The 24,122-nt window shown below is 42.6% G+C and overlaps 1 protein-coding gene across 2 annotated transcripts in view; it reads left to right on the forward strand.

The window, feature by feature from the left end:
* The window catches only part of NSG2 (neuronal vesicle trafficking associated 2), a 68,661-nt gene extending 45,003 nt beyond the window's left edge, over positions 1-23,658 (forward strand). For both annotated transcript variants that reach the window (XM_054978392.1, XM_054978393.1), the window contains exons 3-4: positions 22,054-22,164; positions 23,467-23,658. In XM_054978392.1, coding sequence (XP_054834367.1) covers positions 22,054-22,164; positions 23,467-23,658 — 303 coding nt within the window. The remainder of the gene's footprint in view (positions 1-22,053; positions 22,165-23,466) is intronic.
* The last annotated feature ends 464 nt before the right edge of the window (positions 23,659-24,122 follow it).

The following is a 24,122-nucleotide window of genomic DNA, read 5'->3' on the forward strand; positions in this document are numbered from 1 at the left end:
TTTATATTCTACTCTTGCTTGGTAATCTTCTTACGTACAGGCTTCTGTGGCATATAGCGTGTGGGATGCTTTTATATTACTGAGGAAACAGAATGAAAACTGAGAACAGATGGGGTTAATCCATTCCTTCCTGAAAGTAATTTCGATCTACCATTTTATTTTTCTGGCTCTCCAGTGTACCTCCAGAAATGATCTAAGACATAAGAGAACTAGATTATTTCTTGACTAGGTTCCTTCTACTTGGACAGGACAGAAACGCTAACATAAATAAACGAAAATGCATGAACTGTGTCTAGAAATTCTTTCCCAGTTCTACCGGGGAGAATCCATTTTCAGTGACATAGCTAAAGAAAATGGATGAAAGTAACAGGCAAGCAGTTATTGAATGTATGTCAAGGTAAAGTTTATCTGTATTTATTAAACATCTTTCGAATACCACAGCCAAATCACAAAGATATTCAAAGGCTGAATTTTTCAAGTGTTATCCTACTTCCTCAGAACATTTAATTATATTTATTATAAAGCATCACAGCCAACAGAACACTAAACGGATTGAGCTGTTTTGCATGTAATGTCTTTAATTTGGATTTTATTTCTGCTGGCTAATGTGAGATGTTTTAATAATTGTTATTGTGAGTTTAAAGGAAGGCCTCTGAGGACAGAAGGAGTGGGGGCTGGATGGGTAAGTAGAGTGTGATATGTTTGGCCAGTTGCTGTACCCTAGGGGGCAGAGTGAACTGCAGTTTTTAGTCAATGGGGAGGGAAGAAGTTTTCAGTCAGTCTTTGGGTGTCTCAGAGATTGTATCTAAGGGCCAAGCTACAAGTGATGAATGACACTCGAATGGCAAGTGAACAGACTCACGTGTATTCCTCCCTGTTCACTTGTGCTCCACTTGCGCTCCACTTGATCACTACGTGATCACTACGTGATCACTACGTGATCAAGTGGAGCACAAGTGGAGCACAAGTGAATAGGGAGGAATACATGTGAGTCTGTTCACTTGCCGTTCAAGTGTCATTCGTCATTTGTAGCTTGGCAGAGTCTAAGAAAGGATTGATGTATTGTCGAAGAAGAGTCTCTCTACATGAGACATCTGACATATGAAGAACACGTGTTGGAAGATGCAATGTTAGCTGGGAAGGGTAGTTTAAAAAGACAGAGCCAGCAGCAGGGCAAAGGCTTTGCTATACACTACAGCTGTGTGAAGGGGCTGTGAAATGCCAGAAGGGAAACTTCAGTCCATTATAACCTCTCCAAGTCCAAGCCCGGCTCCAGAAGGCAGCTCCAGCCCATTTCCTTTCCTCACTGCCCTCTGGTTGCGTTCCCACACAGATTTAGACCAGAGAGGTGCAATTCTTCTGGGAGGTAAATATGAAATTAACAAATGCTCTGAGGAGCGATTTCTGCCAGCTCTGTCTTTTTAAACTACGCTTCCCGGCTAACATTGTATCTCTCTACACTTGATGAACACGTGCCGAGGCGTCTCGTGTAGAGAGACTCTAAGTTGGGTGTCTATGAACCTGGGTCAATTTTTGTATATCTGAGAGAAGGATTATTCTATCTAGGTCAGGCAAGCTACGAGGGAAGGCCTGAGACAATTTGTCTGCATGGGTGAGATGAGAGTGTATTCTGTTAGTGAAGATCTGTGTGGAAAATTACTCTCTGTGACTGAGTCTGTGAATATACTTTTAAGAAGATGTAATTTTTTTTGAAACCAAGATTAAGAACTATTCTGAAACCAAAACACATATCATAACTCTGTAAACTATCACTCTGATGTACGTACAAATAAATTCTACTTTTGTTTAAGAAAAAAAGATCCATTTTTTACCTCACAACCTCTCTCACATGCTGACTGTTTTGTCAAACTAAGATCTATAAGATTTCCTATATTACCACTTAAACTAAGGAGGTCTAAGGCAAAAGCATTTGGTGACAGTGAAAAGCTTTTGAGGCAGTCAGGGAAGTAGCAATATAAAAGTACATAAACATAAAAGGGAAACTGTTCTTGAGGTAAAAGCCTGGGTATGGTAGAGAACACCTGCAGCTCTGTGTGAGTGGAAAGTGTGTTTGGTTGTGACCAGGGCCCTCCTGAGTCATAAGTTGAAGATAATGTAAGGAGGAGCTGAATTGATGGTCCAAAGGTAAAGGTTTGAGCTGGTTTCTGTAAATATTCTCAGAGCAAAAAGATTTTCAACCGTGTTCTCATCTGACTGTGGGAGCTGAAGGAGATATGGGTCCTTTACAAACCTGATCTTTGATGGTGTTTAAATGGGAGCTGCAGAAATGCTGAGCTGTTTTGTAAGCTCCCTCCTGGATTTCCGGATATGAAACATTTGCCAGTCTGGCCCTTGGTAATTCTAATAATTTGAGTGATACTGTTATATGTTGTCTTGTCATAGGAGATACTGGGTCTCTTTGCAGTGGGACATGGACAGAGGCTGCTGCCTGGTTCTGCTTCTCTCTGTCAAATCACTCTCCTTGTACATGTATATGTTCACTTTCTCAAAGAAAAAAATCAGCTGTAATGATTGGCTGTGAAGCTGAGCCACTTGTGACTAGCCTTTCCTTAGACCCCAATCCATAGTGTGTTGGGGCTTTCAATTCACATTGCACTTAGGAAGGGGAAGGGGCAATGGAAGCACCACGAAGCACCAGATCTGTGCAGGATTATAATTAGGGTTCAGGAATAATAGAATCTGATAGGACGAGAGATGGTAGGTGGGTGACTTTGTCCTCTACTGGACACAGCATCTCTTCCAGATGAAATCCCATAGGGCTGCTTAATAGCATATTTTAATATAATTTAATTTCTTGGAAATTAAAAAAAGAAATCTCAATTGTTTTATGTTTATTATTAGATTTATATCCTGCTCTCCCTGCACACAAGGTCAGAGCGGCTCACAACAGGCGTATAAATATAAAATTTAAAATTACATATTAGACAAATAAAAACCAATAGAAGACTACCTAAATAAGATGCCATTGTATATACCAGAGGCTGTGATTAAACCATAAAATGCAGACAGCAGAAGCTGGAGCTGGTCAAACTCAGGGTTGCATGGTGGGGGAAGTAACCGCCAGAGAGTACATCGTCAGGCCTCAGCCATAGGCCCAGTGGAACTTCGCTGTCTTGCAGGCCCTGTGGAATTGTAATAGATCCCGCAGGGCCTAAGTTTCCATTGGGAGAGAGTTCCACCAGGCTAGAGCCAGGGCCAAGAAAGCCCTGGCCCTAGTTGAGCCCAGACAAATGTCCCTTGAATCAGGGACCACCAACAGCTTCTTGTCTGCTGAGTGTAAAGCTCTCCGGGGGAGAGGAGGTCCTGCATGTATGTCAGTCCCAGTTCATTAAGGCCTTTAAATGTCAAAACTAGAACCTTGAACCAGATCCAAAATTCAACTGGGAGCCAGTGTAGTTGGTGATGCACCAGGTGGCTGTTTGCCCTAAGCAGTGTCCCAGTGAGGACACACGCTGCTGTGTTCTGGACCAGTTGTAGTTTCCAGATCAGGCCCACAGGCAGCCCTGCATAGAGTGAATTGTAGTAGTCTAATCTTGAGGTGATTGTTGCATGGATCATCGTGGCTAGGTCGTGAGAGGAGAAATAGGGGGCAAGTTGCCTGACCTGCCATAGATGAAAAAATGCAGATCTGGCAACAGCCAAGATCTGGGCCTCCATCAGAAGTGTGGCATCAAGGTCATGCCCAGACTCTTCACCATCAATGCAAGCAGCAACTGTACTCCGTCTAGGGTTGGGAGGCTGGAGCACTCTATCCACTGTCCCATGACCCAGGTACAGGATCTCCATCTTCAGTGGGTTCCATTTCAGGTGCTTTTTTTCAACCAAGTCACCACAGCCTCCAGACCTCAGACCACGGTATCCAGCGTGACATCCAGTTGGCCATCCATCAACAGAAAGTAGTCATGGAGCAGAATAAAAGCTAAGGGTAGAACTGGCCAGGTGTCTGTCCTGGGAGAGAGTTCAATGCATTCTGCAGTACAACAGATGCCCTTAGATAGTTACGGTGTATTTAAGTCAAAGACTGAATCCAATTGAAGCTTTCAGCAGTAATTATTGTGTTCCCTGTCAGTTTCCTGAAGTTTAACATTTGTGCTTTTATCGAAGCATTTAATTTTCTTAATTTCTTCTTTGAAAGAATGTGGGCCTTTTCTGTATAATTTCGTATACTCTGGTTTCTCTTCAGATTGTATAAATCTTTTGCCTTTGTATAATTTCGCTCCACCCCCTTTAAGTTGTTCTGAAAAGCAATATAGACAGCAGTTATGATCGTGTGACCATGCAAGTCATCTGGATGGTCACTATTAACATTTTTGGACTTGATGGAGCCAGCTTGGTGTAGTGGTTAAGAGCACGGGACTCTAATCTTGAGAACCAGATTTGATTCCTCACTCCTCCACTTGAAGCCAGCTGGGTGACCTTGGGCTAGTCACAGTTCTCTGGAGCTCTCTCAGCCCCACCCACCTCACAGGGTGTTTTGTTGTGGGGATAATAATGACTTGCTTTATAAACTGCTCTGAATGGGTGTTAAGTCATCCTGAAGAGCGGTATATAAATTGAATGTTGTTGTTGTTATTATTCATCTGATCCAGAAAAACAGTTCTGATATTCCTTGTGTCCTTTATAGTATCTGAGACTGAATCATACCAAGCTTGGTAGACTTTTGAGATGATTGTTTCTTTCGCAGAGGATTGATAGACAAGTTGTGCTTTCACACAATGGTTGCTATATGTGGAGGAGAAGGATTCTCCCCCACTTCCTGGGCTGTTGGATCACTGGGCTTTTCCCTTTCCATGGCCATGAACCATCATACATTTATTTCAAATTTATGTAAGTTGTTGCCTGTTGGTTAAGACCTCTCCTGCCCAGAATTACTTTAATTCAATATTCAGGATCATGGGGAAGGAGGGGGGATGACTTGTATTGGAACTGCAGCATGAGGAGATCTTAAACCATGCCATGCGCTTGACCTGAAATGCCCCAGCCACTCTTTGTCCCAGCTGCTACTGGGTCAAAGATTTGGGCAAACAGCAGTTCCCAGGGCCATTCTGTTTTGGGAAAATGGTGCAGGGGGAGGCTTCTCCCCTGCCTTCCTTGTACAATGATCTAGATTCACATTGAGCCTCCATGTGGCAAAGAACAAATTAATAATAAAATAAGCAGGTGCTCCAGACACAGACAGAACTCCCTTTGTATTGTCTGTTTTAGCCCTGAGTTCTAAGGCGGTGATAAACTTCTACAAAGAAGGGTGCTGGTTTCTGTCCGTGTGGAATCCTGTCCTTTGTCCTAGATGCCCCTTTCCTTGCTCTGTACCTGCCTGCCTGTTCAGTCATATTTTCTTTACTTATTATTTTGCACATTCTGTGGCTAAGCTTAGCATTATCCTTAAAACTCAGGGCTTAAATCTTGCTCTGGCGAAGTCCTGTCTTAGAAAGCCAAGTGACTAAAGGAAAAAGAGGTAGTTGGCCTTCTTGAATCATCACTGACTTGGATGAAAGTAAACATATGGAATAGTTTAGTTGTGTGTGTAGCATGCCATCAAGTTGCAGGTGACTTATAGTGACCCTGTATGGTTTTCAAGGCAAGAGACAAACAGAGTTGGTTTGCCATTGTCTGCCTCTGCACAGCGATCCTGGTCTTCCTCGGTGGTCTCCCATCCACATGCTAACCCGAGCCAACCCTGTTTAGCTTCTGAGATCTGGCAGGATTGCGTTAGTGTAGACCTTCCAGGTCAGGGTATTATTTAATGCAGCATAAAAAGAAAGGACCTGTGGTAGGGCTATTACAAGCCTTTATCAGTGCACAAGGCTTTTGTGTGTGGAGGTGGCAATTTCAAAGGAATTAGAGAAATTTTCATAGCTCCTTTAGCAAGGTCAAGTTTTTCTGAGTTTTTTTTTGTCTCTTAATTCAAATATTAAAAATATGAATTCATAAATAACTAGGAACATCTTTAAAGTTCCCCTTACTCCTACATGTAACTTTACATATTCACTACTAGTGGTAGTTAAAGGACTTTTTTAAAACCCAGGATTATTTAAGGGGGATAGAGATATGAAAGATTCATGCTAAGCTAGGGGGCATTTCCAAGTGAGTGGAATCTGATCTCTGTGTGTGCCTGGGGCAGGGGGGGGGGGGTTCAAAATGTTCTGTTCTAAAACCAAGCTCTTATCCTTTAAATGGGCACATGAAACACACAAGCGTTCCTGATATATTTTTTAAAAAAATTCTAGGTGGAGTAAACCAGTGCACCAGGTGGGGAAATGTATTTATTGCTTTCAACATGGCTAGAGCCACGGCCTGGGGTCCTGAGCTGAACCTGTTTGGATGAATAACATTCAAGGACAAAGTCAAAATTCAGAACATGGACAAAATTCAAGACCATCTGTTGTGATTTTTTTCTAGCCTCCTGCTGCATGGAGGGGGGAAAAAGAGCATGTGGAAAGCTGATTCCTGTCCCCCCCCCCACCCCAAAGTCCGGCTGGAATTATTGCAAGGAGTCTTCAGAAAAACCCCACGTTAAATAAATTCCTCTCACTGATTGTCATGGTGCATCTTGGTCTGTTTTCTGCCTTGGAACACTTCATAGTCTGGACAGGGGGACTAATTTGATTGAAGTGTTTGGGGACGGAGGCGGCTGCCTCTGTGCAGTGGACTGGACCAGACAGCCTTCAGGTGCCTTCCGGCCCAATGCACCTATACTAATGTATCCTATGTGAGAGGAACCAGTGTACCAGGTGTGAAAACTGCTGTTCTGATAGTTTTATTTCATGACCCATGATGGCATATGCGTAGACAAAGCACATTTCATTACTTCAGCTTCCTCAAAAAGAAAATACACACACTGATTTCTAAAAGGCCCCTTAAAAAACAAAAGTGCTGCCTTTGATTTTATTTCAAGTGAAAAGTTCATTGACTTTGGTTGGAGAAATTATTTCTGTGTTTATTTATAAACAAGTGTCAGTCATTCTTGGGATCTCACTATTGAGACCTTCCTTCAGAGGGATGTGGTGGTGTTAAATGTCTGAGCTGCTTGCAAAACTGAAAAGTGAAAAAGTGATCTAAGGACCAAACCTTAGCTTTGGCTTTGTTAACCAGTATAGTGAAGTGAGTCTGAAAGGGCAATCTATGCTTTGATCCTTTTGTGTATTTCTTCAAGAGTGTATATTGCAATCAAAATGAAGGCGGAGTAAGAAGTAATGGAGCAGCCCAGTTAAAGTAGGGTTGCCAGTTTCAGCTTGGGGAATTCCTGTAGATTTGGGAGTTGTGCATGGGGAGGATGAAATTTGGGGAGGTAAAGGAGCAGGGATGTGATGCCATAGAGTCCACCCTCCGAAGAGGACTTTACCTGGATGTAGGGTTGCCATCTCTAGGTGGGGCCTGAATTTCTCCTGGTATTACAAATTATATCCAGACTACGTAGATCAGTTCCCTTGGAGAAGATGGCAGCTTTGAAGGCTGGACTTTATGGCATCACATCCCCACTGAACTCCCTCCTCTCCCCAAACTCTGTCTTTCTGAGGCAGTTCTCTCAAATCTTTGGGGATTTATCAAGCCGGAGTTGGCAACCCTACCTCCAGGGGAATGGATCTTTCTAGTCTGGAGAACAGTTGTCTTTCTGGGACAATGCCATGTTGAGGGTGGTAATCCTAAACAAAACACATATTTATATGTGAAACAGCAAAAATTCATTTAATTTAGGGATCTGCCCTTGTTGCAGATCTGAACCCTTTGCCATTCTCTGCCATGTGGAATTTTTTTCCTTAGGAAACAAGGCCAAATTTGAACGCACCTTTATGGTGTAGGAGCTACTGTGCTGTTCTGCCGTTCACAGAGTGCCTTGTAAAGAAACATCCTGCAGGTAGGATGATAGTTGCTTTCCAAGCCACCATAAACCCACATGGTGTACAAATAGTGTTGGTATGGGAAAGTTGGAAAAGGGAGATGGTGCAAAAGGGGGATGTACCAGCTGTATCTTCTGAACAGTCTGTTGCTGCAAGCTTCTGGGTCACTGACAGCCAAAGGCCCATTCTGAAGATGTCCCATTGTTGCTGGATTTTCCTTCCATTGCTGAACAGCTAAACTGTACTGTTAGCTTGGACATAACTGATCACTTTCCAATCTGGAGGTAGAGAGAAGGAGAAGCTAGACGTAATGCAGGGCCCCACTTCCTCCTAATTGGCATTTTAAGAGCTGATCATTAGATTAGTTAGATAGATTAGTAAGATCTTTAGTTTAGCTGTTGGGCAAACTATGTTCAAATGGTCAAACTAAAGTCAGAATACAGCAGGAGTGCTCTGCTTCCAGATAGTCTTCAAAGGTAAACAATACTTTTGTGTTTTGGAGATCTTTGAGAAGAAGCTACATGCCCAAGCCCTATAAGGGACAGAAGTTTGGAGTTTTCAAGAAGGTAGTAGGTTGGAATTATTTCAAAATAAGCTCTTTAAAACTATTCTGGGAACCTCACAGAGTCCTCCAATTGCTTTTTTTGGAGAGCAGAGACTAGTGTCATAGTTCTATGAGCTAAATATGTACCTTTTAAATTATGGTTAAAAAAAACTTATTTCCGTGCTAGAAAGCAGACTTCCTAAATCATGCTTTAAGGAGGCTTTTTTCACATACTAAACAAACTTGGCTTCCAATGCAGGAATTCCATGGATCTTCCCATTTTTCCTAGCTTTGAAGACAGGTCTGGCTATGTCAGAGTTTAAATAAAGAGTTTATGAAATCTCCACCTAGCATGATATGGCTCTAGTGGGTAGCAGTACAACTATATACTGACATGCAGTTTTTCTTGTTCAACTCAGTTATTACCCTCTATGAAAAGATCTATCTTTTTAAAGGTTTAACTTGGTGGTAGTTTTCATTTTGAAAGGCAAATTTATTATTTTTTAATTTATTCAAAAAACATATGTCACCTCTACAGAACCTTGGTCCGGCATACCTATGGGAATCAACAGCAGCCCGTACATGGTCTTTCTCTGTGGTGGCCCCTGTGGAACGGCCTGCCTGAGGAGGTCAGGAGAGCCCCGGGTCTCCTAGCTTTCTGCAAATGAGACAAAACTGAATTATTCAAAAAGGCTTTTGTATTGTAGGGAGGGGGTGCTTTGCTAATGAGTTAGTGAGAAAGGCAGACTATAAATGACATAAATAATAATAATAAAAAGCAACCACCATAAAATTATCAATATTAAAATAGCCATAAACAGCAATAAAAAAACAGAATATTTCACTTTAAAAGCCTAGGTAAGGTGAAATGTTTTGGCTTGGCACCTAAAGGACAGTAAACTAGGTACCTGGCAAGCTCTAAGGGAGAGGACATTCTAAAGGCAAAGTGCCACCGTTGAAAATCTCTGCACTCTGGTTGCTACCTACCTCACCTCTGCAGGTGGGGGTACTTTGGAATAAAAGTATGGGCGGAAGCAGCCCTTCAAGAGCCCAGGCCACAAGCCTTTAAGGCATTTAAAGTAAGAGTCACCACTTTGAATTCTGTCTGGAAACTGATTGAGGGCTAGATCTTTCAGTGGGGTGTGATATGATCCCTGTATCCAGCCCACAACAATAACCTGCCATATTTTGGACCAAATGAACTTTTCAAACAGTTCAAAGGTATACTCCAGTAAATCACATAGTAATCTGACATTGATGATCAGAGAATGGATTACCAGGGCCAGACCTGCTTTCTGAAGATTGGATGTTGCTGGCATATTATCCAAAGCTAATAAAAGGCATTACATGTTAGAGAGACTCAAGCTTCCATGTGCTGTCCAATTTTGCCTCTGTGTTAAGGAGAAACTGAGGATTTCATTCACTCCTTTTAAAAATGTCCTATTGATATGTCAGCTAGGAATATGTTTCTCCCACAAATGTTGTTAGGGAAAGAAACGTGGTCTGATCTTTAAAAGCCTGGCTTGCTATTGGCTAGTAAGCAGCCAAAAATAGAAACTCAGTTGACAGCCCATGCTTGAGCCTTTTAAAGATCCTGTGTGCCTTTTGTAAAATCCCACATCGTCAGCTGTTTTCCTGATTCTTTTAATGAAAACCAAGTCAATTGCTTATTCCACCCCCCCCCCCCCCCCCCCCGTGTGTTGCTCTCTTTTGTTCTGGCCAATAGCTGATGGAAATCAGCTAGTTGGATTAGATTAGTACTTGGCATGAAATGTCTGAGTATTGAATACAGTAACTGGGATCCTTTATACACTAGAATTTCACACTAGCAGCAGGCATTTATTTTAAAACAAATACATCTATGAATAGAAACTATCATCTTCGAAAGGTTTCTTTTTTTTACTACCATAAAAGCCCCCAAAAATGAGCTTGGTAAAGTAATTGAATATGAAATCCTTGGGTTTCTGAGAGGGAATACGCCAGAGACCAGGTATCAGTACACGTGCTCCATTTGTGGCCATGAAGGATTTCAGTATCACTGGATATTTCATTTGTTACTTGCATCCACTGCTTTGTTTTAAAGGGGCTTTTCAACCTTGAGGTTTTTTAATGCAAAATCCCACATGTAATGAGAATGGCAATGTGCCATAGATGAAATATGATAGGAAGTTATGAGATGTCACTTATGAAAGGTCGGCAGCTGGATGATGTGCCCCTGTACAGTAATCCCATTAATTGAATCACCTACTCAGATTAGTGATTTGAAAGGCAAGTCAGTTCCCATTTTTCTCAACACACATGCTTTCCTTTTCCTGATAGTCCAGTCAGCATAACTGTTCTGTGTGCTAGGGATTAATTGGGAATGGTGGTTGGAAATGAAGGATCTCTTTCTTCATGGTTTAATTGCTAGAAAAGCAACAGCAATACACCAGTGGAAGGCACAGACAGTAGTAGAACTTCTTCACTTTCCCTTCTTCTGGCAAGCATTTTTGATCCCAGGAAAGTTGATTTCTGAGTTCATGGGACCCGTGGAGGAACAGCCATGTGGACCAGTTAGCTATAATGAAAAGGGGAAATGGAGTGAAATTTCCATCCCTCTCTGTTTCATCAGCAGGGCTCTGCTGGCAGAAAAGACAAGAAGGGTGATTGTGCTTCTTTACATATTCTCACTGCAGCATCCTTGCCCATGTGGCTGTTACTTCATGTGGTCCCCAGAACCTGGAAATCAACTCTCAGGGCCAGGAATGGCTGTTCAGGGTAGGGAAAGCAGAGAAGATCTGCAATTTTTGTGTAAGCGGATTACTGGATCCAACCAAACAGTTGCTTTCCCAGAAAGCAACACCAGTCCCAAGTACTAGGCAAAACTTAGATTGTAGTTCCCATTAAATACTAAGGGTATACAGCATTCATATTTACATTCACCACTTACATGTGTTGCACAGAGACAGAATACTTTACTGAAGGGCAGAGCCGGTGCCAGAGTTTCTGGCACCTGAGGCAGGGGGTGGCTTCAAGGCTGTTGCTGATCCCACATACAAAGCTCACACGCACCCGGACTGCGTGATGACATCACTGTGTGTGATGTCATCACGCAGCATGCTGCTGTGAGCTGGCCCCAGCTGTGTGCAGGTGGCAGCGGCAGCATGGGGCAACTGAATGGGAGGGCTGGGAGACTGCCCACTCAGACTGCCCCATGCTGCTGCTGCCAGCACACGCTCCCACCCGGGCACAGCAGCTGTGGGCCAGGCGTGGCAGGTGGCCGGGGTGGTGTGCAGGTGGCTTCCCAGCCCTCCTGCTGCTGCCGCCAGCTCCGTGGCGCACGCCTCCATCCCTGGCGCCCCCTCCAGCACCTCAGCACTCAAGGCGGCTGCCAGATCCGCCTCCATGGATGCGCTGGCCCTGCTGAAGGGGTTCAGCTGTAACAGCAACACAAAGCCTCCCTCATAATCTCACCCAGTTTAGCTCTTACTTTCTTTATATTTACAGTTGTGCAATAGAAATAACACTTAATGCATGGCAAAAACCAAGGTGCTATGGCCTCTTAGAAGTCTGGCCGTCACATCCAGATAGTGCACAGATAAACTCTTGCATGCAATTCAAAAACTATTTTATCTATCAGGACTACAAAGCAGACACAATGAAGCCCTGACGCTTCTTCCCTTTTGCTCAGTGTGTTACACATCACAAGATTTACTCTTCAGACTAAAGAGAAAGGCTAGGACATTTGTCTTAATGGCCAATCAGATGAGATTGGCCGTCGTCACATGGCCCCTTATTTCATCAGTTTTGCACTAGAAATAATTTCCTCTGTTATCGTTATCAGAACAGATTCTCCCATCTTTTATATATATATAAAAGGGGTGACCAAGACGGGCAATGAAGCAGAGAATCAACAGCTACTTGGCACTAAAATTTTAGAGGAAATGTCAGTGTACTCAGTTGGTGTAAACTGCTTCATTTGTTCTTGAATGGCAGAATATCGCAATAGTGCTATAAGGCTTACGTTTAAAAAAATTACTTGGAGGCTTAATTGCGGGTTGCACTGGAGCTTGTGGGAGTGTGGGGCGGGAGTATCAGCATTAGGTGGGACAGATGATCAGGGAAGTGAGCGCTTTGGCATTGCAAAGCATTCACAATCGATCCAGGGCATTCACTTGGAAGTAGATGAGGACGACATAAAGAGTCACAAAGCGTGATTTGGGGAGAATGGTGAAATCGCAACAGAACCGGAATAAGGTGAGCATTCAGCGGGAGATGGCACTAGTTTGGCGCTAAATTTATGGCTGTGTGACGACGGCCATTGTTCAGTAAGATTGCAGGATCTGTGGATGATCATGTGGTTTTAACTGTGTGACTTCTCTGTGGATATCAGTGATTTCCTGTTATGTCAGAAACCCTCCTGGAAGGTCTGTGTGTATGGGGATAACCAGTTGGTTGATAACTAACAGATACAAATTCTGATTAGTTTGGAGGCTGCTTTTCAGGCTTATTATACCATAATGTGATTGCGGCTGCTTTATCTTTGGTCCACAAGCAGAGATGCTAACAATCCTGGGAAGCAGAACCTGAATCCTAGTTTTGCAATGAGTATTCATTCTCAAGTACAAAATTGAGATAGAGGCCCTTCGTTCTCAGAACAGAAATTACTTCAGTGGGCCAGGTTAGAAGGGAATGCAGACATTCCTTATATGTGAATAAGAGAAGTTTATCATTTACATTTGCTAGAATTAATGAAAGCTCCAAGGTCCTGTTCTTGGCTACCACAAGGCTGATTCGTGGAAGGTCTTCCTGCCCTCAGCACAGAGGAGACCCAGGAATGAGTTACATGGCAGTGGCTGATTAAACCAAGAATTAAACAACTGTGCTTGCACGAGCCCCTTGCTCCTCCCTGTGGGCATGATTTAGTGGCTAAACCTCAGGTTAGAATCCCTGCTTGTATTGAGAAAGGAAACACCAGTGCAATGAGGCACCTACATTTGGATATCGTGGTGAACTGGAGCTTGATCAAGCTGCAAAGTTTTGCATCAAACCCTGCACATGAAGAGAAGTAGGAGAAGTGAAGGGTGCATGAGATCACAGCAGTTGGAGTCTGATTGAAACTTATGATGTCTGAATGCAGCACAAATATCTGCAGATCCTTATGATTTTTACAAAACATGGTGCTATTGCAATGCAAGTCACCTTACGTAATATGTGATAATGAATCAAAGGAAGGCAGAGTTCAGTTATTCTGTTGCTATTTGCTAACTTAATTACTCTAGATTCTTTCATGCTTGAATGATATGGATGAATATCCCAAGGTTAAAAAAAAGAGATGTATGTCAAACAGATAATTGTTAATACTGAGACTTTTAAAGAATCCACAGCATTTTAAGATTTCTGTAGTGTTTGCAAAATGAATTGTCATTCTCGTTTGTTTGTTGAAGACTTAGGAGTTGATAATGAAATATGTCACATAGCTGTGACTTGGCACCACAAACATTTTCAGACATCGAATCCATTACGGCTCTAACAGCCACTAGAAATGATATTACTTGATGGAAATTGACCAGTCTAATTGAGCCAGCTACTTATTGCACAGGCAATTTAATTATTTGACAAATTGCTTGGAAAGATGGTATGGTCGCATACTCTGTACTTTTCCTACACTATCAAGAAAGTCAGACTGGGGAATTTGCACCAAGGATCTTACCTTAGTAGGTGACCGCTTCCTTATTCCTAATAACAAGACATGTAGAGTATAACCACAGTGTCAAGGGAGAGTTATCTGATATATTCTTAAATTCCAGGCAAGCAGGAAAGTCAGAAGGGCATGCTTTAGAGTAGAAGAACATATCAGAGAACAAGTGCACAGTGAGAACTACTTGTAGAAAGGTCTTAAGCATGGGCCTCACTGAGAGCCTGTAGTATGTTCCACTGATGACCAACTTCTGGGATTGGTTTCTAGGATTGGTTATTGGTGCTAAGATTTTTCTAAATGTGGATGGGTTTCCCTGGAGAAATATAGAGGGTTGCAATAAAAGGAATTCCTCTCTGATGTATCCCTGTGATTGCCTTATATATGGAGAATGTAGTATATAAATTAAACCAAACTTGAGATTTGCCTGCCCTTTCCCTTATTGTGAGTCCTCCTTTTTATCACCATCTCCATACTGAGAGTCTAGAGATGGAAGGTGAGCAATTTTGGTGAGAAGGAACAGCAGATCATTGTATGATGATTCATGCCAGAGCAGGAGTATGTACAGGGATAAGTCCATTAAAAGATGGTCCATAAGATAGGTCCACCCCTAATATTTTTAGGGGGACATGGAACAGGCCTAGAAATAATATGGTATGTATTAACTGTACTGTATAGCACAGGGCAGATTCTCCAACTTTGTTACCTGCATCCAAATGGGGGTTCAGAGTACCTAGCTCAGGGTTCCCCATGGAGCTCCTTTTGAACTGAGGCCAAATCACTCCAAAGTTTGGGCCCAGTTTGGAAGAGGCGCATTTCAACATCATCAAGCTCCTTTCAGTAGCTTTCCTAACCATCAGTTGCTCATTCTCAACATATCTTTTGGGTATAGGGGACTGGTAGCAGAGAATTCTGCACATCCGTGTTACATACTGGTGTCATTGAGATGCTAGGAAACAATTTCCATGGTTTCCAGAGTCCTACGAACAAATGTTGGAGCATCCATAGATGTTGGGAATCATGAGAAATGTAGGTACCAATGAATTCCACTGTCTCCACTGATGCCAAGAAGCACAGGGAAACATAGCTTCCCTGTGCTTCTGAGTGTCAGTAGATACTCCTGCACATACATACAGTAATATCCAGCTCTTAGGGATGAAGCCGGCATTAACCCTCTTTGAATGGTACCTAGATAAATTTGGAGGAAGGCAGTAGTAGAAGTATTCACGAAGGATGCAAGTGAAAGTTGGTGTCAGGGTAGTGAATAATGGGTGGGGATGCTTGAACCCTTGCCAGTTTGGCTCAATTACCCTTTACCACTGGTGATCAGGTAGCTGACTAATCAATGGGCTGTTTGGCAATTGTGTATTCATGGGATTGGGCTATTTGCAGCCTTCAGATACTGACTCTGAGCTAATGAGGGATCAGCAGGGAGTCAACTTCTGATCTCCTGTTGAGGAGATTTTGTGCTGGTTGTTTCGGGGGCGGGGGGATCAGGCACTGACTCCCAGCTAATTTCTCATCTCCCATCCTGTAAACTGCTGCGACCCTGACTTGCTGAAATGCAGCAAACTGAGGTGGAACGAGGGAGATGATAAGAAGCCCAGCTGATTTCCCTTCTCCATGTACCCCACTCTCAGCTTGGGTTGTAAGGGCTTTTTCTCCTCTTTCTTTTGCAGCACAGACAGTAATAGCATTGCTTCTATCCTCACCCAGCTTGGAGGGGAGGGAAAAGCTCCCTTTTGCAATTTCACTCTGTAGCTATTTTGCTGAAAGGTGTGGTGGATAAGAACTCGACTCCCAGATGATTCCCCCATTCAGTTGTGAGTTGCTTCTGATTAACATGCAGCTGTTTGAGTTGCTTGATGCAAACCCTGCTTGGCTCACAGTCTGAGTGTCAAATGGAGTAAGTTTGTTGGCCAGAAATATTCACTGAGAAATGTATATTATCCCTGGCAATGGATAATATAATGGATAATGGATGTTCTTCTCCAGAACTAATTCTGAATCTGATTTGAACTTAAATGGGTGGATTGAAGGCTGGAAAAACACAGCTACAAACTGAACACTGAAAACATAACATTCAGCAATTAGTGGGGGAGTATTTCTGCTCAATGACTAGATTTGCCTTACCCTCTCAGCAGGAGCGGGGGGGACCTGGCATTTACTGGGGGTGATCTCCTCTTGCACGCCCATGGTTCATGTGAGCTCCCAGCAGACACCAATTTGGGCCCCTGTGAAGTATGGGAGATGCCTGCTGCTGGGCACGATGACGTCACTTGAGGAAGTGATGTCATCATGCCTGTGCTCTTCAATGTAATGCCACACACATTTTCCTGAGAAACTAGGACTTTGCTCCCCTCGTTTGTAACTCTGGATATAAATCTTTCTGCCAGCTGAATTTATCACTTGGTGTATCCAAGAAACTGGGTGATGTCTTATGAAAGTATATGCTACAATAAATTAATATTTAAGGTGTCAAAAAAATCTTTGTCATTTTGGATTTTGGCTGCAGCTGACTAAGTTGGCTATCCCTCTGGAATCCATCACTAACAATTTTTCAGTGGTATTCAATCTCCTACAAACACTAGTCACCCTGACTGATGGTGACAGTCTGCTTGAAGTTATGAAGGCCACCAATTGCAAATTAGATCCTTGCCCATCAAGGCTGATTAGCTCTTGCCAGGAGGAATAGAAAGTGCCATTGGATGGGATAATTAACAACTCTTTGCTGGAGAATAGATCCTCTCAGGCATTTAAAGAAGCAGTGATTCAGCCTCTATTGAAAGAAATCTTACTTAGACAAGAAAGAATTGGTTAATTATGACTGGATTTCAGTCTCCGTCTTGGGGGAAAGAGTAGAGGGGATGATTGAGCATGTGGTGGAAGAACTTACTTGACTTATCTGTATGGGGTGGGACATATGAGATGTGGAGGTGTGATTGAGTTTACAGCCATATTAAAGAAGCAGGGGGTCCAGCTGCCAAAAGCATCTTTTCCCCATTACGTTTTGTTCATGGACTGGGATCCATTGATTTAGTCACACTGATAGATGCTTCTGCAACTTCCAGGCTGGACTACTGCAACTTACATTTAGCAAGCATTAAGTGCACATGTAGGTCCCCACCCCTGGGCCATTTCAGGTCCAGTGAGACAGAGAAGAAAAGGGTAGAGGTTAGGATGCTGGAAGAAGCAATAGCAGAGATGGAGAAGTGTAGGGGGGATTTGAGAGGTGAGAGAAAAGTTATGACAACCCTGCTTGTTGTTTAGATGCAGTTGAGGCAAAAGGGAGGGGAAAGTCATAGCTACAGGAGTGCTGATTTGGCCATATGAAGCTTTGGCTGTGAAATGTACTGTTTGTGCTCAAGATCAACAATGCACACAATGTTCTCTGTGTTCAGATTGTACTGCCTCAGACAGAACATCTTTTTGCCCCTTTGACAGTCCCAGAAGGTCTTTTGGGTTCTCCTTGATCAATTCTCAGACCAGTCCCTGTAGAGCTCATTCAGGGATCACATTTCACATTAACCATCAGCTTTCCAGGTGCTGGGGCGTCCTTGGTACAGCACAACCTGGTGATACTATTGAGCTGTCAGCTTTGTTTGTAATTGATGGTATTCTATTTACTCAAGCGCTGAATGGATTGTTTTCTGGGGTTTTTTTGCCTATATACTAGATGCCAGCCATGATCAATTTGCTCAATTTATATATGCCAGAATGCAAGGAAATTAGTCACTTCATAACTTGCCTGTTGTGATTGTCAAGAAGCTGACCCTCTCCTGCCTGTTTCTTGGCTTTTCTAAATCTTTGTTTCAGGCTCTGGTCCTGGTCAGGTTGCAGGAAAAGAAATCTCTGGAAAATTAGTTGTGCTTTGAGCTAGCAATTCTCAGAGATATAAGATGAACTACAGGTGTGAGTGACATCATGGGATCCGAGGGCTTCAAGGCCATATCCCAGAATGGGAGGCTCTCTACTGCATACCGTCTAATTAGTGCAAAGAACACTGGAAGGGCCAAGTTGCTCTGACTGCGAACACGTCCCAGCTGCAGAGAGATGTGGCCACACGTCCTAGTAAGACCCCTCATTGGTTAAGCAGGATCAGGCCACGCTGCAGGCTGCCTGGCATAAAGCAAGGGTATCATTCTATTCTGTGAGCTGTTTGCTGATACTAGCTGCTTACACTCCATCTTGTGCTTTTGGACCTTTTTGTTAGGCTCTGTGGTTTGACCTGACAAGGTAACATCTGTATTAGGGAACTAAAACCTGCACAGTATTTTAGGGGAGTTATTTTGCTTTGATTATTTTCTTTCTTGTCTTGTACACATTCTATAATTGTAATATTTTGCACTATTCTTAATAAACTTAATTAATTATCCTTCTGTGGTGTTATTTAGGTTTTGGGGCTTCAATCTAAAACCAGTGGCTGGCCTAATGTGAGTACAGCTACCAAGTAATTTGTGGAACTCAGCCTGCAGCACCCAACCCTGTAGAGCTGCAGACTTTGCTCCTCAGTCTCTAATTTTAGGGTTAGTTAAGAGGCATTGATGGGAGCAACCATTGACCTGGGAGGTGAGGGTCCCCCCTCCCCAGTATTAAGATTTCGCTCTTGACCCTGATTCCAAACCCCTCAAGGACTCAGGGGGGTGGGTGGGCAGTGACAATGATCCTTTTAGGGATGCCAGTCCCCCCAGTGGGGGCAGGGGATCCCTGGCTGTAAGCCTCTGCCTCCTGCCACCACTTACTTGGCCGGTGGCGGGAAAAGGCTCAAGGAACAGACCCTGGAGACAAAATACCTCAGCAGGCACACTCCTGACAGCACACGACACTTCCAGGAGTGACGTCATTTTCCTAACCTTGGGAATGCTTCCATACGGTTAGCACAAATGGGCAGATTCGTAAGGAATCAGCCCTGCTTGAAGCACAGGAGCATTCCCATGGCCAGTGCAATGACGTTACTCCTGGAAGTGACCTAGTTGTACCCCACCAGGAACACCTCCCAGGTAAGTGCCAGGTCCATTCCCCACCCCCCTGCAGGGAGGGTAAGGGGACCTGACAGTCCTAGATACTTTTCCAAATCAGTTTGCTGTCTCCATATGTAGTGGCAAATGCAGAAGACAATTGTGAGTTTAAGGAGTTAGTATGCTACAGTTCCTCCTCCTTGTGCTCAGGGGGCTAAATATTCTGCTTTGGCAATATAAAATATTTTTCTCTTTTAAAATCATGTTTCCATCTTACCATCCACCTTATCTGATCACAATGTCCTGTCATTGTGTTGGGGAGTTGGATGTTTGGGAGTTAAACCATGCACCTGGTATGGGGGTCTTCTCGATTGGCCTTGAATACGTTACTCCTCTCCATGGCCAGCTAGGGGGAAACAAGTGCACAGCTGCAGCTAGCCACCTTCTGTACAGGCTCAGAGAACCCCTACACAGCAGAACCCCAGTTCAGGCAGAACTACTGCGCTTTGCAACTGACCTGAACCGGAGGTCTGCCTCTTGTCACTTCTCAGGTTTCTCAACAGCAGTATAAGGGCATCAGCATATTCTCGGTTCTGTCCTTAATTATCTTTTTAAATTAATTTAATAGATGATTATTCTTGTATTATATGTTATTGCCACCTGCCTTTGGCCCTGACTGTGTCAAGAGAACAGGGGGGGTTATATAAATTTTCTAAACAAATCACTGTAGGAGGACACTTGTTATGATTTCTAGTTAAGCAAAGGGTTAAAAACAAATATTTATAGATTCCTAAAGAGGCTTCTAGCTCTTGCTGAAGTTCAAAGATGATAGGTATTTAGATTACCAGCATCGTGTGAAAGCAGGAGGAGAAAATGAGACAGTCGGGTTTCTTGGCCCTCAAGAGCAACCCGGGCCCCAGGGAATTTTGCATCCATAGTCCACCCTCCCCCACCCAAGATACCCTGGTCTTTTCCTTCCCATGCCTGTACCTGATGCATGCTTGGCAACACAGAGATTTCTGCCATTGTGTCACGAGATGAGAGTCAAGGGTATGGCAACCCTAAACCTCCCTGTACAGGTTGGGGGCGGGGGGTTCCAGGCAGTAAAGGGCAGTCACCACGTGCCACCTGTCTAACCTCTAATTTTAAGGCAGAGAGCTCGGATCCAAATCCTCGCAAGGTCCCCTCTTTCCTCTTCTAGAGGCTCCACCAGACAGGCAGCCTGTTCCTTCTTTTTCTTCCTCTTACCCAGCTACAGCCCAGGATTATTGAGGAAAGGGAACTTAGAGTTTACTTTCCTTTTATATGTTGCCACAATTCCATTTAACGTGACTAGAGCGTTTGAGGTCTGTGTGTGTGATATTTTTCCTTGGCCAATGACTTCAAGCCAGCCAGGATTAAACACAACAAAATTTATTTACAAGATGGAATATAGGAATGAATGGTTTTAAACTCATAAATATACTGGGGTTAAACGGGGACCATTTCAATGTAACAGAACAGGTTTGTAATTAGCCAGCAATATCTGCTGCCTTCTGTCAGCTGCTCCCAAAAACCTTCTCTCCTTTCACTCTCTCCAACAGACTCCAACCGTCACTGGCCCAGCACCCCACTGGCTGTCATTGATTGTTTCTCAGGAGAGGCAGAGCTTGAGCCCATCCTGTCCATCACAAAGGTCTTGGTCAGATCCTATGAACAATTTCTGTGTGCAATAGATAGTCTTTGCCACAGAATGTACTTCCTCTTTTGCTAAAACTTCTATTTGCTCAAGACCGATAGTTGGAGCAAAAAAGAGCTGCTCCAGTAGCTCAAGTACAAAAAGCCCTTGGAGTATACAGTCACTATTAATAACAATAATTCATGTATTTAAAGTGCTAAAGTGCTCAATGAAATCAATTCAAACACAAAATATCACACCTCATATACACCAAAGTTCAATGGTGATAGGATAATTAGAAGGAATACCAAAGTTCATTCATACAATGTATATAGAAAAGTGCTTTGAAACATTCCATAACAGTCCATAACAGAGCAATGTTTTGCAACAATCATGTAGACGTCAAATTGGTAGATGTCTCCTCATGAGTAATTCATGCTGCCTACGGGTTTCGCCGGCGTGTAAGGAGTCCAGTCCCGTTTTGCACAAAAGGCTTCTTCACAGGCAAAACATGATGAGCGTAACAAGCAGTACCATTCCACCATTACAATTACTTCTGGACAAAGTAATTAATTAATAGTTATTAATTATTAGTTATTAACTATTAATTATTAATTAATAACTAGTTATTAATTAATAGTTATTAATAGTGACTGTATACTCCAGGGGCCTTTTGTACTTCAAGATCGATAGTTGGCTGACTTTAATCCTGGAATCTCAGGCACAGTTGTAAGATTCTGTGCAGCTGCCAAAGTCTACAGTGCTGACTCAGTAAATTATTTTTTTAAAAAAATATTTTTATTGTGCTTTTTATATATGTTCCTTAAATTGCTTTGTCAATATGCATTTAATGTTGCTGGTCTTCAACTGTAGTAAATGATTGATTGATCTTTTTTTTTCCTAATGGTTTTTCAATGGGCCTTTGCCCAAATGGAAGTACTAGAGGAAGAGGAAGTGCACGGCATGACAGAGACTGTTTAATGCACATGGAAATTGTTCATAGGGTCCAAGCCAGAGTCCATTTTAGAATCCTCAGGTAAAACTTCCGAACATGTTCCCTGTAACAATTTCTGGTGGGTTTTACTGTTGCTCTTTTATTTAAAAAGAGAGAGAGAGAGAGAGAGAGAGAGAGAGAGAGAGAGAGATTTTTATAAAAGATACACACAGAAGACTATATTATGAAGGCCTGATGGAGGAAAAAGGAATATTGGACCTGGCATTCATTTAATTTTGCATGCTCAGATCAATGCTGCACAGTGTAATGAAGACTGAAATTCATTCAGTTGGCTGTTAATATAAGTCATTTGATCATGAGATTGCACATGTGTTGATTGTCTAATATTTCTCTTCTTTGGCAGGTCACGATTCTCATAAGTTTGGCTCTTGCATTCCTCGCCTGCATAGTGTTTCTTGTGGTATACAAAGCTTTTACCTATGACCACAGTTGCCCAGATGGATTTGTTTATAAGGTAAGAGACCTTAGATGGATGGACTGTCTCTGTTAGTGATAGAATCTAATTGACTGCATGGCTACAATTTAGTCCTGCATTTTCCTTCAGGATCAAAGACATCGTTTGTCAAGAGCATGCTGAAAAGTGGTTAGTGCTTTAGGAAACAGGGGCTTGCATTATCTTCTGTCAGCCACAATTATTTTGAGCTCAATTGGTTTAAGTTTGCATGAAGACCCCAACTATTCCCATTTCTTTCTTTCTCCATGAGTTCACAGAAACTGGCCTTTTGAGTTGGCTTCACCATAAATAAAATGTTCTGAGAGTAATGTTGATGCTCAGTGAATGTTGGTTTTCTGATTAGTTTACATAGATGCTACATTTGTGGTTACAGGGAGAGAGAGGGAAAGTATGCTCGTATTCTTGTCAAGCATTGGTTTTGAGGGTTAATAAATACGTAATATATAAAATATTAGGATGGTGGCTACCATGTGACTCCCACAAGAGAGAGAGAGCTGGAATAAGCTGAGATGATACATTTTGTTAGATCAGCCAGAGCATGAGGAGCTAATTTCAGATGATCATAGCAGAAGAAAAAACTCTGTAAGTGAATGTGAAATAGAAGAAACTATAAGTATGGGCAGAGCCTAGGCACAGGGACCTGCCTAAGACCCTCCAGAAAGCTTCATGGCTGACTAGAGACATGAACCTGTGCATGAGACACACCCTAATAAAACATTATCTTTTTGACACATGTGGTAGGCCTGTCTTGAAACAAGGGACTTTGGGGGAGAATTTATGCAATAAATTTAATATCCAGTGATGACACTTCTTATATTAATCCAGATTTTATTAGTAGCTGCCAAGTTAATGATTGCTCCCAATGATAAATCTCTATTGACCCTTCCCTTAAATAATGGATGTATCAGGTTTTGAAGGCTCTAGAATAGTCAAAATGGACTGAATTTTTTCAGATTCCGGACTGGCGAAAGAGATGGCAAATTTCTGCATTAAAATAGACTCCTCTCAACAAGTTTTGTAAACTGCATTAGAATTTCAGTCTAAATGAATCAAGATGTCTTGCAATAATTTGATATCGCTGACTTTGTGTACAAATATGCTGGCACGCTACCCAATGTTTATATTTAAATGACTTGCAGTCTTACAATATTTTTCATGTGCTTAACATTTTTGGTAATGCTTATGAAGCAAAACCACCATGGCTGTATTGCAGCACACTGAGTATAGGTCATGGTGGTGTTCTACACATTTTGCACTTACTGTGATAGCCACTTACTGGTCCTCCCTTTCCTTTATTGTCAGCATAAACGATGCATCCCAGCCTCCCTGGACGCCTACTATTCAGCTCAGGATTCCAATTCCAGGGGAAGATTCTACACTGTCATCAGCCATTACAGCATGGCTAAGCAAACCAGCTCACGATCCGTCTCTCCCTGGCTTTCTTCGGGATCGGTAAATCATGAAGCCAAGGCCACCAAGACAGAAGGCCATTAAAGCAATGTGGTGGCCAGGGGATGGGGAGGGAAAAGGGGAAAATAACATCATGTCTCTAAAGCATTGCTCTATTTCAGAGAGGGCGCCATGCTTCTAGTGCAACAAGAATAAACTAACTCCAAGTGCAGGTGTCATTTTAATGGATTTCTCTCTCCCTCTCTCTCCCCCTCCTTCGCTCTTCGGTGCATTGTTCTCGTTGATTTGTAACTAAGTCACAATCTTGTACAAAGGCATGTTAGGTGTTGACTATATCTTACAATGTACAAATATTTTTAAAATCATTGCTTAATATTTGTTAGAAAAATAAAAATTTTAAAAAACAAAAAAGCAAAGGCAGACAACATTCACAAGAAAGTAGAAGAAATAGCAAACAAAATTATTCATGCCTTATTTGATTAAAAAAATGGTGCCCTGAAACAGGAAAACCCCCCACACGCGATAGCATTCATTCATCAGAATGTCAT

The sequence above is a fragment of the Eublepharis macularius genome, chromosome 4 (assembly GCF_028583425.1).
Source record: "Eublepharis macularius isolate TG4126 chromosome 4, MPM_Emac_v1.0, whole genome shotgun sequence".
Classification (NCBI taxonomy): domain Eukaryota; kingdom Metazoa; phylum Chordata; class Lepidosauria; order Squamata; family Eublepharidae; genus Eublepharis; species Eublepharis macularius.